Source organism: Cetorhinus maximus, chromosome 5 (genome assembly GCF_964194155.1).
Source record: "Cetorhinus maximus chromosome 5, sCetMax3.hap1.1, whole genome shotgun sequence".
In the NCBI taxonomy this organism is placed as follows: domain Eukaryota; kingdom Metazoa; phylum Chordata; class Chondrichthyes; order Lamniformes; family Cetorhinidae; genus Cetorhinus; species Cetorhinus maximus.
Genome location: NC_135883.1, coordinates 47,295,458 through 47,311,380, shown reverse-complemented (window position 1 = coordinate 47,311,380; position 15,923 = coordinate 47,295,458). Strand labels below are relative to the sequence as shown.

The window sequence follows — 15,923 nt, the reverse complement described above, 5'->3', positions numbered from 1 at the left end:
TAATGGAAATAGGTGGGGAAAGAAGAATCTATATAAATTATTGAAAAAAAAGGCGGGTGGGGGGGGAAAAGAAACGGGGTGGGGATGGGGGGAGGGGGGTTTAAGATCTAAAGTTGTTGAATTCAATATTCAGCCCAGAAGGCTGTAAAGTGCCTAGTCGGAAGATGAGGTGCTGTTCCTCCAGTTTGCGTTGGGCTTCACTGGAACAATGCAGCAAGCCAAGGACAGACATGTGGGCAAGAGAACAGGGTGGAGTGTTAAAATGGCAAGCGACAGGGAGGTTTGGGTCTTTCTTGCGGACAGACCGCAGGTGTTCCGCAAAACGGTCGCCCAGTTTGCGTTTGGTCTCTCCAATGTAGAGGAGACCGCATTGGGAGCAACGAATGCAGTAGACTAAGTTAGGGGAAATGCAAGTGAAATGCTGCTTCACTTGAAAGGAGTGTTTGGGCCCTTGGACGGTGAGGAGAGAGGAAGTGAAGGGGCAGGTGTTGCATCTTCTGCGTGGGCATGGGGAGGTGCCATAAGTGGGGGTTGAGGAGTAGGGGGTGATGGAGGAGTGGACCAGGGTGTCCCGGAGGGAACGATCCCTACGGAATGCCGTCAAGGGGGGTGAAGGGAAGATGTGTTTGGTGGTGGCATCATGCTGGAGTTGGCGGAAATGGCGGAGGATGATCCTTTGAATGCGGAGGCTGGTGGGGTGATAAGTGAGGACAAGGGGGACCCTATCATGTTTCTGGGAAGGAGGAGAAGGCGTGAGGGAGGATGCGCGGGATATGGGCCGGACACGGTTGAGGGCCCTGTCAACGACCGTGGATGGAAAACCTCGGTTAAGGAAGAAGGAGGACATGTCAGAGGAGCTGTTTTTGAAGGTAGCGTCATCAGAACAGATGCGACGGAGGCGAAGGAACTGAGAGAATGGGATGGAGTCTTTACAGGAAGCGGGGTGTGAGGAGCTGTAGTCGAGGTAGCTGTGGGAGTCGGTAGGCTTGTAATGGATATTGGTGGACAGTCTATCATCAGAAATTGAGACAGAGAGGTCAAGGAAGGGAAGAGAAGTGTCAGAGATGGACCATGTGAAGATGATGGAGGGGTGGAGATTGGAAGCAAAATTAATAAATTTTTCCAGGTCCCGACGAGAGCATGAAGCAGCACCGAAGTAATCATCGATGTACCGGAGAAAGAGTTGTGGGAGGGGGCCGGAGTAGGACTGGAACAAGGAATGTTCCACATACCCCATAAAGAGACAGGCATAGCTGGGGCCCATGCGGGTACCCATAGCCACACCTTTTATTTGGAGGAAGTGAGAGGAGTTAAAGGAGAAATTGTTCAGTGTGAGAACAAGTTCAGCCAAACGGAGGAGAGTAGTGGTGGATGGGGATTGTTGGGGCCTCTGTTCAAGGAAGAAGCTAAGGGCCCTCAGACCATCCTGGTGGGGGATGGAGGTGTAGAGGGATTGGACATCCATGGTGAAGAGGAAGCGGTTGGGGCCAGGGAACTGGAAATTGTTGATGTGACGTAAGGTGTCAGAGGAATCACGGATGTAGGTGGGAAGGGACTGGACAAGGGGAGAGAGAAGGGAGTCAAGATAACGAGAAATGAGTTCCGTGGGGCAGGAACAGGCTGACACGATCGGTCTGCCAGGACAGTTCTGTTTGTGGATTTTGGGTAGGAGGTAGAAGCGGGCCGTCCGAGGTTGGGCGACTATCAAGTTGGAAGCTGTGGGAGGAAGATCTCCAGAGGAGATGAGGTCAGTGACAGTCCTGGAAACAATGGCTTGATGTTCTGTGGTGGGGTCATGGTCCAGGGAGAGGTAGGAGGAAACGTCTGCGAGTTGACGCTCAGCCTCCGCGAGGTAGAGGTCAATGCGCCAGACAACAGTACCACCCTTGTCAGCGGGTTTGATGACAATGTTGGGGTTGGACCTGAGAGAACGGAGTGCAGTGAGTTCAGAGAGAGACAGATTAGAATGGGTGAGAGGAGCAGAGAAATTGAGACGGCTAATGTCACGCCGACAGTTCTCAATGAAAAGATCAAGAGAAGGTAAGAATCCAGAGGGAGGGGTCCAAGTGGAGGGAGAATATTGGAGGTGGGTAAAAGGATCCGTTGAACGGGGAGAGGACTCCTGCCCAAAGAAGTGAGCACGGAGACGTTTCCCGTTTCCCGTTTCTTTTCCCCCCCCACCCGCCTTTTTTTTCAATAATTTATATAGATTCTTCTTTCCCCACCTATTTCCATTATTTTTAAATCTAAAACTAAAACCTTTAGTCTTTCCACCCCACCCCCACTAGAGCTGTACTTTGAATATCCTGTCTTGCATTCTTAATTAGCACTTTTCTCAGACAAAGACCACCACCTTCAACACCTCTTTGACCCTTTTGTCTCTGACATCTTTTGATTATCTGCTCACACCACACCCTCAATGTGTCTCTTCCCCCCCACCCACCTTAAACCAATTTATATTTCTCCCTTGTTGAAACTATGCTTCAGTTCTGCTGAAGGGCCATGAGGGCTCGAAACGTTGACTGATTTCTTCTCCGCCGATGCTGCCAGACTTGCTGAGTTTTTCCAGGTAATTCTGTTTTTATTTTGTTTTGGATTTCCAGCATCCGCAGTAGCTTTTAGCTTTTTGTTTTTATCTTTATCAGCACCTACTTCCAGTGACTCTCTGGGCAAAAACATTTGGAGCTAAAGGGCACAGAAAAGTCTAAGTAATGGCGGAAAGATCCAGCTCATTATGTTCATTCATTTATTTATGTAACTATGAAATGCATAAATTTATGCCCTCCTTTATCCACCTGCAGTTACTAAAGAGCATAATATTTATTTCTTTTGAAATTTTTATCTGTTTTCCATCCCCATGGAGATACAGTAGTTAGTTTAAACAAAGCATTATGCCCTGTCGGCAGATAATTTACAATACACAATCAACACCTCAAGCAATCAAACTTAGAATGGAGTTAAGATACAGATCTGCCAGAATCTAACTGAATGTTGGAACAGGTTTGAAGGGTTGAATGACCTCATTCTTTCCCTATGGTCCCATGTTTCTATGCTTGGTGGAGTTCCTCTGTAATCCTCCAATTCTGGACCCTTATGCATCCTCAAATGAAATAGCTTCACCATTGGTGCCGTGCCTTCAGCTGCCTATTCCCTAAATTCTGGAATTCCCTACCTAAGCCTCTCTGACTCAACAGCTCTCTCCTCATTAAGTCACTCCTTAAAACCAATACCTTTGCCCAAGCGTTCTGAAGACGAGTCATATTGGACTGGAAATGTTAACTCTGTTTCTCTCTCCACAGACGCTGTCAAACCTGCTGAGTTTTTCCAGCATTTTCGGTTTTTATTAGTTTTGACCAAATGTTTGGTCACTTGTCCCAATATCTCATTATGTAACTCAGTGTAAAATTTTGTTTGATAAGCCTCCTGTGATTGACCTTGGCACATCTTACTACATTTAAGAAAGTAGAAGAAAACAAGAAGGAAGGCTTGCATTTATATAGCACTGTTCATGACCACAGGACATCCCAAAGCACTTTACAGCCAATGGAATATTTTTGAAGTATAGTCACTGTTGTAATGTAGGAAACACAGCAGGCAATTTGCACACAGCAAACTCCTACAAACAGCAATGTGATAATGATCAGATAATTTGTTTTTTATGACGTTGATTGGGGAACAATTATTGGCCAGGGGTATCTCCACTGTTTTTCTTTGAAGTAGTGCCTTGGGGTCCTTTAAATCCACCCAAGCATGCAGATAGGGCCTTGGTTTAACATCTCATCCAAAAAACAGCACCTGTGATAGTGCAGCACTCCTTCAATTCTGCACTGGAGTGTCAGCCTTGATTGTGGTGCTCAAGCCCTAGAGTGGGACTTAAACCCACAGCCTTCTGACTCAGAGGTGAGAGTGCTACCCACTGAACCATGGAGGACACCTAAAGGTGCTGTCTAAATGTAAGTTGTTGTTGTTTTCATAATCAGTTCCACAAATTTCCTTTCCCTGCTCCTTGTTCAGTACCCTATTGGCTCCTGGTGTGCGTATTTGCATTTGATGTGAACCTCTCTAGCTGGTTGCCAGCAGCGCAAGCTATTTTTTTTCTATCTGGCTTCTAATCAAAGAAGCTCCAAATGTCACACTGCTCACTAGATTAAGACAGACAATTCAGCACAGCAGACAAAATAGAATCAGTTGTGGAATGGCGGAGTCAAGGGTGGGGAGGTAGGAGTGGGGGTAACTAGGCCCTTGACAATGAGCCAATGCCATGCTGAGCTGATTGAAGACATAGCCAATAGTATTCATTGTTGTACAAGCTTAGAGGTGTGGTTACTACAGGCCCTGTTTGATGGATCCTGCCACCCAGTCCCTCTGCTTTTAATTCTAGTCCTGGTTCTAGTCAGGAATTGGTACCCAGAAAAGTCTGAGGCACTGTTTATTTTGAGCAACACCACTCCATCAGCATATGGTGTTCTTCCAATTGAGGCTGCCTCCTGAGGGTTGGAACGTGCTGGCATCAACTAAATCAAATTATTGATTCAAGCTTGGCTCCACTCTTCAGAAAGATAAATATTAATCACCAGCATTGCCAAGGCCACCTACCTCCAGCATGGGCAGATTGAAATTAATTGTATTCCCTTTCAGCTCCCAATGAAAATACCAAGAAAGTAGGAGAAATAAGTTGTCATACTGTTTTATACAGTTGCTTCTGCAAGCCTTCAGCTGTTATTTCAAGAGGGAATAAAGTAATGATAGAAGGCGAATATACTTTTGACAGAGTGCCTGCTACAAAGGGATGGAGAGAACTTGTACTTATATAGCACCTTTCACAACCTCAGGACATCCCACAGTGCTTTACAGCCAACAAAGTACTTTTGAAGTGTAGTCACTGCTGTAGGAAATGCAGCAGTCAATTTGTGCACAGCAAGCTCCCACAAGCAGCAATGTAATAATGACTAGGTCTGTTTGTTGTGATGTTGATTGAGGGATAAATATTGACCAGGACACCGGGGATAACTCCCTTGCCCTACTTCGAGTATTGCCAAGGGACCTTTCACGTCCACCTTAGAGGGCAGTCGGTGCCTCGGTTTCTTGCCTCATATGAAAGATGGCGCCTCTGACAATGCAACATCCCCTCAGTGCCGCAACTAATGATCAAGACTGCAATTGAACATTTTCCACATTCCCTCACCTTAGTTCCATATAGTCAGGCCATACAGAAAGAGATTTTAAAGCCCACGCCAACACTTGCTTTGCACTCTCATCTCTGATAGATGGGATGTCAAGCAGTGGATTAGTGGGCTCTTACTCGAGGTGGATCTATCTGTGCATTCATCTAGAAAATTTCAAGGTTTTACTTGCAAAGTGGTGCAATCCGCTGTGTCTCCCTAATCCATTTATTGACCCTGCTCCAGGATGTAAAAGGCCATTTAAGGTGGAGCATCATTAGACTGAGACCTCAGGGTACGTTCAGCACTCTTAGCAGGGGGGCATACTCAAAAGGAACACTGGTTGGAGAGTCATGTCCTAGTATTCTCATCAACCCACTTTTTCTTTGAGAGTGGCTTCCTGCTAGAAGCACTGAATTTTCCTTGTGACCTACTTTGCTTAAGATAACCCATCAGTCCCTGGGCCTCAAAGTAGCTTATCAATGAACAAGAAAAGACATTCGCTACTCCCCAGACCCCTAAGCTACTAATCAATCTGACATATGAGCCAACTTTCCACTCTCTGGTTCCTGAACACCTGATCAAGTATCATTAAGCAACCTAGAAAGACTGAAGAGTTATGTAATTCTTAAGTAGATCAACATCAGGGACCACTCAAGAGTAGGCTGCCTTTGCTAGCATTATTTGCAAGCTCTCATCTAGCTTTGAGTGTAATTTGCACATGTAGGAACCACAGCCAAACTATGGTGTATATTCTAAGGTAATAAATAAAGGGAATTTGGCTAATAGGAGTCAGCCATGGCTCAGTTGGGAGCACTCCTGTGTTCAAGTCCCGCTCCAGAGATTTGAGCATAATATCTAGGCTGACACTCCAGTGTGTTACTGAGGGAGTGCTGCACTGTCAGAGGTGCCATCTTACAGATGAACTGAATTTTATGCTTGGGTTTGGGGTTCCCACCCGCACCACCCCAACTAAAAGTTGGTGGTTAGTCTGCCATTGCTTGGCTAGTTCACCCTACAGCCAATTTACGACTGTCAGAATGTTAATTAGTTTGAGGCAGGCCTTGCGCTGCAGGTAAAATCCTTGTGTCAGAAGGGAAGGCCCTTAAATGATCATTAATTGGCACCACTGCCATGGTGCCCAATTTTATGCCTCCCTCTCTGTTATCCTGCTCCAGTGGATTGTAAAATTCTGGTGATTAAAAGTAGGCCTCATCTCCACTGTAAGGATCCAAGGGCACCATTTCAAAGAAGAGCAGAAGAGCTCTCCCCAGTGCCCTAGTCAATATTTATCACTCAATCAATATTCCTAAAACAGATGATCTAGTCGTTATCACATTGCTCTTTGTGGAAGTTTGCTGTGTGCAAATTGGCTGTTGCGTTTCTGACATTACAATAGTGACCATTCTTCAAAAGTATTCCTTCGGCAGCAATGCTCTTTGAAACGTCCTGAGATTGTGAAAGGCAAAATAGAAATGCGAGTTCCTTCATTCTTTCATCAATTTTTTTTTTCACTTCATAGTTTTAACGCCATCAAGGATTCACCTGAGCCAATTTTAACTTGGGGCAAGGGTGTCAGGCATGAATGGGAGGGAAGGCCCGATCTTTCATGGTGGCTCTCGGAGGAGTGCTCCTGTTTTGTTCAACCCACTAGGAAACCAAAGATAAAATAAACGTTAGAATAATGAAATGTTTCTGCTCCTTTTCTGTACCTCCCCCTGCTTTCTGCCACTGTCCACTGGCTGCTCTGGCACTCAGTGTAGACTACCAGAAGTGTACCTCCCGACCTTTGTGTTACTGCGTGAGAGGTTATGGGAAACCTACAGGCCGCCATAGAGCAATCAGCAACTCAACAGCCATCTCAGAACACCTGAGTGATAAAGATCCACAGTGACGGTACAGTTTCCTTCATGGATGTAGCAGGTTTTTAGCTTTGAAGATGCTATGGAATTCGCTCGAGAACCCTTGATAGCGGTCTTCACACCACTAAGTGGTACCTGTGGTCCCTGACTATATACAATAAACACTAAGCAGCCTAGTCATTCCTTCAGCACAGTTCAGTATTGATTCTGGAGAGATGAGGTAAAAGAGATTGACGTAGGACAGACGGTACCTGGACATTCAGCTGAAGGTTGTCATTCCTTCATGGCAACACCCCTCCCTATCGATGTAGTCTCCTCTACCCCTACAACACTCCAAATTTTCTGTGCTCCTCTTATTCTGGCCTCTTGCACATCCCCAGTTTTAATCACTCCATCATTGGTGACTGTGCCTTCATTTATCACGGCTCTAAACTCAGGAATTCCCTCCCTAAACCTCCCCACCTCTCTCTCTCCTTAAAACCTACCCTTTGGCCAAGCATTTGGTCATCGGTCCTAACGTCTCCCTGAGTAGCTCAGTGTCAAATTTTGTTTGGCCATCGCTCTTGTAAGCACCTTGAGACATTTTACTAAGTCAAAGTCACTATATAAATGCAAGTTTTGTTGTGAAATATGATACATCTTTCTTTATGAAAACTCTAGGGAACTTCTTGGGCAGATAATTTATTCTGAATCTTGCCAGGCAGGTTTGGTCGTTTGGGAATTAGCTGTTTCTCAACAGTGCACCATTCGTAATAATTGAACACAGGCTTGGCTAAAGAACATTGGTCTCATCTTTGGGCTATCGGGCATAAAGGAATTTTTATGTGTCAGTAATAGTGTGCATTTACTGCCAATCTACCTGCACTTTGCTTTTGAATGCATTCAGTCATGCTCCCTTCAGTAAGGTAAGTCATCCAGGAAGCAATTAGTTACATTATTTGAATTTATAGCTTCAATAAGAAACAAATCTATGTGTTTAATTGCATTGGTAATTATAATGGGAGAAGATGCTGATGAAACAGAAAATCTACCTGACATAAGGAGGCGTCAAATGGAAAAATACTACTCGATTCATTGAGTTTCCCTCTTTCACAGGCCACTTGCAATCCACCCTATTAAGGGCTTTATTGTTTTATCAGCTGCTGGAAGACTTTGCGGAAACACTCCCTGATCCCCACAGATGAACTCCAGGGTCTGAATTTTACAGGGGTGGGGCGGGGGGGGTTGGTATTGCTTGCCCCCTGAGAAGCAAGTAGTTCAGTAAGCACAAGCACAATTGGTGAAATAGCCTTGGAGCGAGTTAGGATATGAGGGACTCCACGTGACAATGCAGGGGAAAAGTCCAGGATAAAGCTGGGGAATAGGAGAGAACAGTATTTGGGGATACCAGTGAAAAGGTGATATAAGAAAGTCAACAACAGGATTGTAGAGATAGATTTAGTAAGATATGCAGCAGGGGACTCTTGGTGGAGGGGTTGATTAAAAAGTTTCGACAAACACAATGATTTCAGAAATTTTGAGGGGCGGGGGGTTGTGGTGTGTTCACCCAGTCCCTAGTTGTGAAGCAGGGTCTCCACTCTTTTTATTTGGGCTGGTTCCACCAATCTCCCACTGGAGTAATGGCAGGAGGTCAGGAGAATTTCTCAAGCCTATGAACTCCTGGGCCTGGTAGAGAGCAAATATTCCCAATGTGTGGAGCAGGAAATGGTCAGGAAGGCCAGTGGGCCCTGTCAGACATCCCCCATCCAATTTAACGGATGGGAAATCTGGTGGGAGCTGCTAATCTCCACATCCGATTGGAATTCCTGGCCCATGAATTCCACACCAAGAGCCGGATGGTGGAAAATTTAATGCCATGACTTTTCACTTCTGGGAATGAGCCTTGAATCAGCTCAAACCAACGGGGTAAAAATTTTTTAAAAATCTCTTTCAGCAGGGAACTGGGAATTTTTTTCTCTATTAATTCTTGGGATTTGGGTTTCATTGAGAAGGCCAGCATTTGTTGCCCATCTCTAACTCCCTTGAACTGAGTGACTTACTGGGCCACTGTAGAGGACAATTAAGAATCAGCCACGTTGCTGTGGGTTTGGAGTCACATACATCAAACCAGGTAAGGACAGCAGATTTCCTTTCCGTGAACCAGATGGGTTTTTAATGATAATCAATGACAGTTTCAAGGTCACCATTACTAAGACTAGCTTTCAATTTCAGATTTGCTAGTTGAATTTAAATCCCACAGCTGCCATGGAGTCAATCACAACAATGAGAAGAGGCCATTTGAACCATCAAGGCTTATCTCTCCAGAACCTTAACTGCTGTAGGGAGTGCTTGTGAGCATCAAAGCACAAAATTATGTAAAAGTGTTCTACCCCGTACCCTCCCACATAACTGATTTAGGCGTTCTTAGAATCAGAGTATCATAGAATCATACAGCATAAAATGAGACCACTCGGTCCATCGCGTCTGTACTGGCTCTTTGAAAGGGCTATCCAATTAGTCCCACTCTTCTGCACTTTCCCCTTAGACCTGTAGATCTTCGCTTTTCAAGCTTATATCAAATTTGCTTTTGAAAGTTGCCAGTGAATTTGTTTCCCTTTTAGGTAATGCACTTCAGATCATTCCAACTTGTTAGGCATAAAAAAAATCTTCTCATCTCACGTCTGGTTCTTTTGCAAATTACCTTAAATTGATGTCCTCTGGTAACTACTAGTGGAAACTTTCTATTTGCTTACCCCCTATAATTTTGGAGATCTCTGTTAAATCTCCCCTTAACCTTCTTGCTCAAAGGGGAGATGCCTGGCTTCTCTAGTCTCTACTTATGATATAGTCTCTTGATCCAAAAATAGGAAAGTATATGATTTTCCAACAGCATATCCATCTATTTTATAAGCATACAAGAATGGCAGGAACAAAGAAAGTCTGAAAAAATGACACATCAACGAGGGACGAGCAGAGATAGAACTCACAGCACACTAGCATTAATCATGTTTTCTTAAAATCTTCAATGGGACCTTGAAGAGTGAAAAGCATTTGCTCAAGTCCCAAAGAATGCTTCACGAATGTGACTGTTTGGTAATAATACATAGATGCTGGAAAAGCTCAGCTCCATTTGTGTAAAAACGTGGCTAAACAGAAGGGCTAACCATCGACCAAACGCCAGACAAAAAAAGTTAATCTGTATCTCACCCACCTAGGTTTCCAGTCATTAAGTAGGAGTTGTGAAAGTCCATCATTCCCATGCCTACAACATGTATGAAATCTTCAATAATTTGCATTAACTCCACTGACCCAGGATAGACCTGTGCAAAAAAGGGATAAAAAACACCACTTTTACTCATTCCAAATTGATATACATATTAATGTATTCCATTCACAATTGATGCAATGACTGCATTCAACAGGAGCAGACCAAACTTTGCAAAAATTGTACATTTTTTGCTTGTCAAACAAAGCAAGTAGTGACTAAAGGTGATTTGCAAGGAAACAACTGATACTTTATTTTGGGTAATGTGGTCAATGCTAGCTACATGGCCTGAGAAAATCCTCTCTGATCATCTTACACTGACCTGCTGAGTGCTAACCTTCACAAGCTCACCCATTAAAGGCTGATTTCATGATTTCTTTGTCTGCAGTCTTCATCCATTTTGTCTCTTCCTCATGGCTATATATAGGGAAAGCACTATTCTCAGCCAGAATAGAAATGAATGGGTAATTCTCCTGTCAATCACGCTGCTGTAGGTGACCGGGATTGACTTTACACACATAATTTATATGGAATGATCCTCCACTCACTGCATTTTTCTGGAAAAAATAATCCCTGCTTTTATCAGGAGATGTTGCTGCAATTTCAGCCATTGGTTTTGTTTTCTGTAGCTGGTAACCTTTCAAATAGACTCTATAGATTATTTGCAACAGCTTGAATAGACTCTTTTTAAATAGACTCTGTTTGCTGAAGAAAATAAGAACGTAGGGTTTAGGAGGTGGAGTAGGTCATTCAACCCTTTGAGTCTCATCCACCATTCGATAAGATCATGGCTGATCTGGTTGTGGTCTCAACTCCACTTTCCTCCCTGCTGCCCCCCCCCCACAACGGTCGACTCCCTTCTCTATCAAAAATCTATCTAACAGCCTTGAATAAATTTAATGGTAGCCTCCACTGCATTGTGGGGAAGAGAATTCCACAGGCTAATGACCCTCTGAAAGAAAATATTTCTTCTCACCTGCATCGTAAAAGGGAGATCTCATATTCTTAAACTGTGTCCGCTAGTTCTTGTCTCCCCCACATTGTTTCTCTGTGATTTACCACATCTCCTCTCACATGATCCCTTCACCCCACTATTTTGTTTAAAGCCTGCTTTGCTGTAGCATGTGGTTTCAATGCCTGCTGCTACAGTGCATTTCAATAGACTCTGTTTGCTGTTTGTGATTAAGTAGATTTTATTTTCCTGTTAAATATACAGTTTTTTGTGATTCTATCGTAAATTTCACCCTCCACATTCCCCAACTCCTTGGCTGGCACAGCAGCCTGGATATTCATGGAGCTGTGGAGTCTCCGAGAACCTTCCAAAATGGTGTGCAGGACCCGCATGCGGAGATCCAGCTCCCATTTCCTTCAGATCCTATTTTCACCTGTAGAGGAAAGAGGATGGGGTGTGATGCACATGAGGGAGACCTGATCTCAGCAGAGCCATTTAAACACAGTGCTGAGTTAAAACTGACCCCATTTTTTGCCGTAGCAATGGGTGAGAGTTACAAAATTTTTAGAGTCGATATAAATGCTCTTAAAGGTCAGATAATGTCTGTAGAACTGTCAAGCTGTGAAGTTATTTAAATCCCCAGCCCTTTAATTTAAAAATTAACCCACCCGTGTCAATGAGAGTTAGAAAAAAATGGTTCTAGCAGTTACAATAGCTGTTTGTTGTCATTATCCTAAGGGCAATCATTATGTCATTATTAATGCTTTGCTGCTTTTCACAAGCTATCATTATCTCAGTAGGGGGGTCCTAAATTCATAGTTTGATTGACTGCTCAAAGAGGTTGTTAAAGGATTAGGTGTCTTTGATCTGGGGTTATGAATACAAGTCTGTTTGGTGTGATAAGGGATTAAGTAATTGAAGAGATTTAAATCTTATAAATGCTCTGAAGAAGAGTCATACGGACTCGAAACGTCAACCCTGTCTTTCTCTCCACAGATGCTGTCAGACCTGCTGAGTTTGTCCAGCAATTTTTGTTTTTGTTTAAATGTTCTGAATGGGCTTTCATGGATGGAAGTGATGTTTTAATATAGTAAAGGCTGTTATTGATATTCATAACTTTATTTTATTTCTTCTCAACAAGACTCCTGATATCTGTCCATAGTGGATACTGGGTTAGTTGGCATGGAGACTATGACGGATCATAGGGACCATAAGGGGTGGGGGCATGTGTTTGTATGAATTGGCATCAAACTATCATGAGGGCTATAAGGGACTATAGAGGTGAGTGGGGGCATGAGTTGGCATGGAAGGTTTGATGGAGCCATTGGTGGAAGGTGGGGGCATGAATTGACCTGAGCTGGCATGGATGGGGCATGGAGAATGGATGGGGAGGTGAGGGGGTGTGAGGGGTGAGGGCCTAAAATATCTGCAAACAACTGGGATGAAATTCCAGAAAACTGAGGCCCGCCTCTGTGCTTGGCAGCCCCTGTGGCTACCTCTGATCGGCATCCAGGGACAGTGGTCTGATTCCATCTGCACCTGTACCCACCACCCTCTTCCCCCAAATGAAGATCCCACCTTTTCCCTACTTGCCCTACCCACCTCAGGAGTGAAAATCTGGGCCATGGTGTCAACAGACACGCTATCACATGAAATAGCATTGGTGATATGGATTACCTCAATGCAAACATTCCAAACTTGCAGGGTGGACTTTAGTAGGTGATTTGGAGTCCCACCAAACCTAGGATGTGTCCTCATCGGTACACAGACCTTCCAGCACCATGTAGCCCATAGGTAGTTTAAGTTAAGCAATTCAGCATCATAAACTAACTGAAGGCTACATCAGTTTGTTAACAAGTTTATTAAGCTGAAATGTTAGCCTTTGTGCTAACTAAAGTGGATAGACGCATTTCCTGGTTGGATGTCAGAACATACTTTTTATTATCAGTATCTTCTCAAAGAATTGCAGTGAAAGATTCCCCCTGATAAAATTTAATTTTGTATATTCCTAACTCAGTGCTAGTATATCTTAGCTCTCTCAAAAGGCTGTTTTGTTTTGTACTTTATGTAACTGGTGATATAACACCAATACATAGCCAGAGATAGATAGAAGCATAGGAACATGAGTGGGCCATTCAACCCCTCAAGTTTATTCTACCATTCAATTATATCACAGCGGTATTTCAGCTCCATTTACCCACCTTTACTCCTTATTCCTTGGTGTCCTTACTTAATAAAAGTCAGTCAGTCTCAGTCTCAAAAATTCCAATTAATCCAGTGTCCACAGCCTAATGCCCTTGCATGAAAGGTTCCTTGCTGAAGGAACTGGCATTAATTGTAACATCCTCCTCCCCCTCATTATTTTGGATTCTCCCACCAGAGAAAATAGTTTCTCTGTACTCACATTTGAGATCATCCCTCAACTTCCTAAACTTGAGGACAAGGCAAGTTTTTGCAACCTGTCCTCATAACTTAACCCTGCAAGTCCTTGTATAATTTTGGTGAATCTGTGCTGTACGCTCTCCAAAGACCAAAATATTGCTTCAGAGGAGATGTACCTAGAACTGAAAGCAATACCCCACTGGCTCCCAGCCAACACTTTGTACAACTGAAGCATCACTTCCTTCCCTCTGTATTTCAGTCCCCTCATAGGACAACATTCCATTGTCCTTTCTGGCTATTTTTTGGGATTGTGCATTAACTTTTGGCGATTGGTGTACATTTCTATTCTGCTCCTTTCCCACTGGTGTGCCTTCTTCCTCACAGTGTTTAATTTAACATTCTGGCTTTTTCCTTATCTTAGCAATTGTGTCATTGTCCACAGGTAACAAGTGCATCACGACCAATCTCAGTGGTGCCTCTTTCCCTCCGTCCACTAGGTTTCCCTTATTCTGATGACTCAGTCACACATTCCACCCTTTAGACATGCAATGCTCTATGTGGTGGAACTGTGTTTTGGGGTAAACCATGCAGATTGGAGCATCAAAGACAACGATGCTGAGCTGAAGTAGTTCGAGAAATAGACATTTCCCACAGGTGGTCATCTGGGAAAGTCTTACTACCACGCTCTGCAATCCCAGCAAAATGTTTGTGCTGCCAATATCTTCCCTTCCTTCTTTCTAAGACTTGTACAGCCAATCTTTAGTTATCAATCTACAGAGCTGACAGATGCACCTTTAATACAAAATTTTGATTCTCAGGTGGAGTTAATTTTATTCCTTATAGCTACCTTTTATTGTATTTTTTGAATTATTTAATGGGATGCAAGCGTCGCTGGCTAGGCCAGCAATTTATTGCCCATCCCTAATTGCCCTTGAGAAGGTGGTGGTGAGCTGTCTTCTTGAACTGCTGCAGTCCGTGTGGTGTAGGTACACCCACAGTGCTGTTAGGAAAGTTGTTCCAGGATTTTGACCCAGCAACAGTGAAGGAACAGCGATATATTTCCAAGTCAGGATGGTGAGTGGCTTGGAGGGGAGCTTGCAGGTGGTGCCGTTATCCTTCTAGATGGTAGTGGTCATGGGTCCGGAAGATGCTGTCAGTTGCTCAGTTTAAGTTTTATGGAGCCTATTTCTTCCTCTTACTGATGGCAGATTATATTTATTTTCTTTTTATTACTTGTGCAAAGCTACTAGTTAAGTTTTTGCTCTTGGCTCTTACTTATTCATTTGTACTTTTTAAGTTTAGTGGCCTTTTAATCTCCCATATAGTTATAAGTTAAAGGAAGGAATTGATCACTTAGGGAGTTAACCTAACTTGCTAGAAGGAACCCATGGGATCAAGGGAATCAATGGGATTATCCCCTTTGTTGGGGGCGGGGAGGGCGATGGGAGGTTGTAAAGCCAGTGTTGTACCTGATCTCATCAGTTTCTGAATGGGCAGGTGAGGTTAAAGTGCTTTTGATCCTCAGTTAATTTACTTAGCACCCTTTCCCCCTCTATTTTCAATCCCCACTCTCACCAAATTCCCTTTTGTAAAGCCTTCACTCTACTCCCAGTTCACTCCATTGCAAACATTATGCTGTGTCTGAAAGCTGCTGAGGGCGAAAAAGAACCTGGGAAATGGGGTACCAGCAGGCAACCAAAGACTTCCCCACCATCGACACCATGCTCCAACAACCTCAGCTCAGATAGCCCACTCGGCATTTTAACTTTCGCTTCCTAGTGATTATTCCCCTGCAAGGTAGTTCCAAAGGTTAGTGCAAAACTAACAGTATGTGTTTCCTTGGCTCCCCTCTACTTTCAGTGACAGATTTCACCTGCACACTAGAATGTTCTCCCTGAACCCCATCTTCAAAAACATGTTTCACATCTACCGTTTCCTTTTTTGGTCGTCAGTTAACTGCTTGAGAAGCATCTTATCATTAAAGGTGCTATGTGAATGCAAGTTTAAAGCGATACCTGTTGTGCATCTTCCCACTTCTCCCTGTTTTCCTCTTCAAGAAGGTTACTGATGATTTGAAAGAAATTCTGTGGAGAAACGGTACAACTCATAGAGTAGCTGTCAAAATCAGTTAAAGCTTTGGAAAATTAGCATGTGTTCAAAATCAAAAAATGTGGTTACTTTAGGCATCAAACGTGGTCTTAAAAGTCAAATTGCAATCAATCATAATTCATGGGCGGGCACGTGCCCGACTTGAACAGGAGAAAAATAGTGCATGTTGACGTCGGGCGAGCGTCCTGACATCATCGCACATTCTCGCGATA

At 43.8% G+C, this 15,923-nt stretch overlaps 1 protein-coding gene across 9 annotated transcripts in view; it reads right to left on the bottom strand.

The window, feature by feature from the left end:
* The window catches only part of adgrb3 (adhesion G protein-coupled receptor B3), a 990,062-nt gene that overhangs the window by 342,791 nt on the left and 631,348 nt on the right, over positions 1–15,923 (bottom strand). For all 9 annotated transcript variants that reach the window (XM_078541844.1, XM_078541846.1, XM_078541847.1 and 6 more), the window contains 2 exons: positions 15,618–15,686; positions 10,215–10,323 (listed from right to left, as the gene is read on the bottom strand). In XM_078541844.1, coding sequence (XP_078397970.1) covers positions 10,215–10,323; positions 15,618–15,686 — 178 coding nt within the window. The remainder of the gene's footprint in view (positions 1–10,214; positions 10,324–15,617; positions 15,687–15,923) is intronic.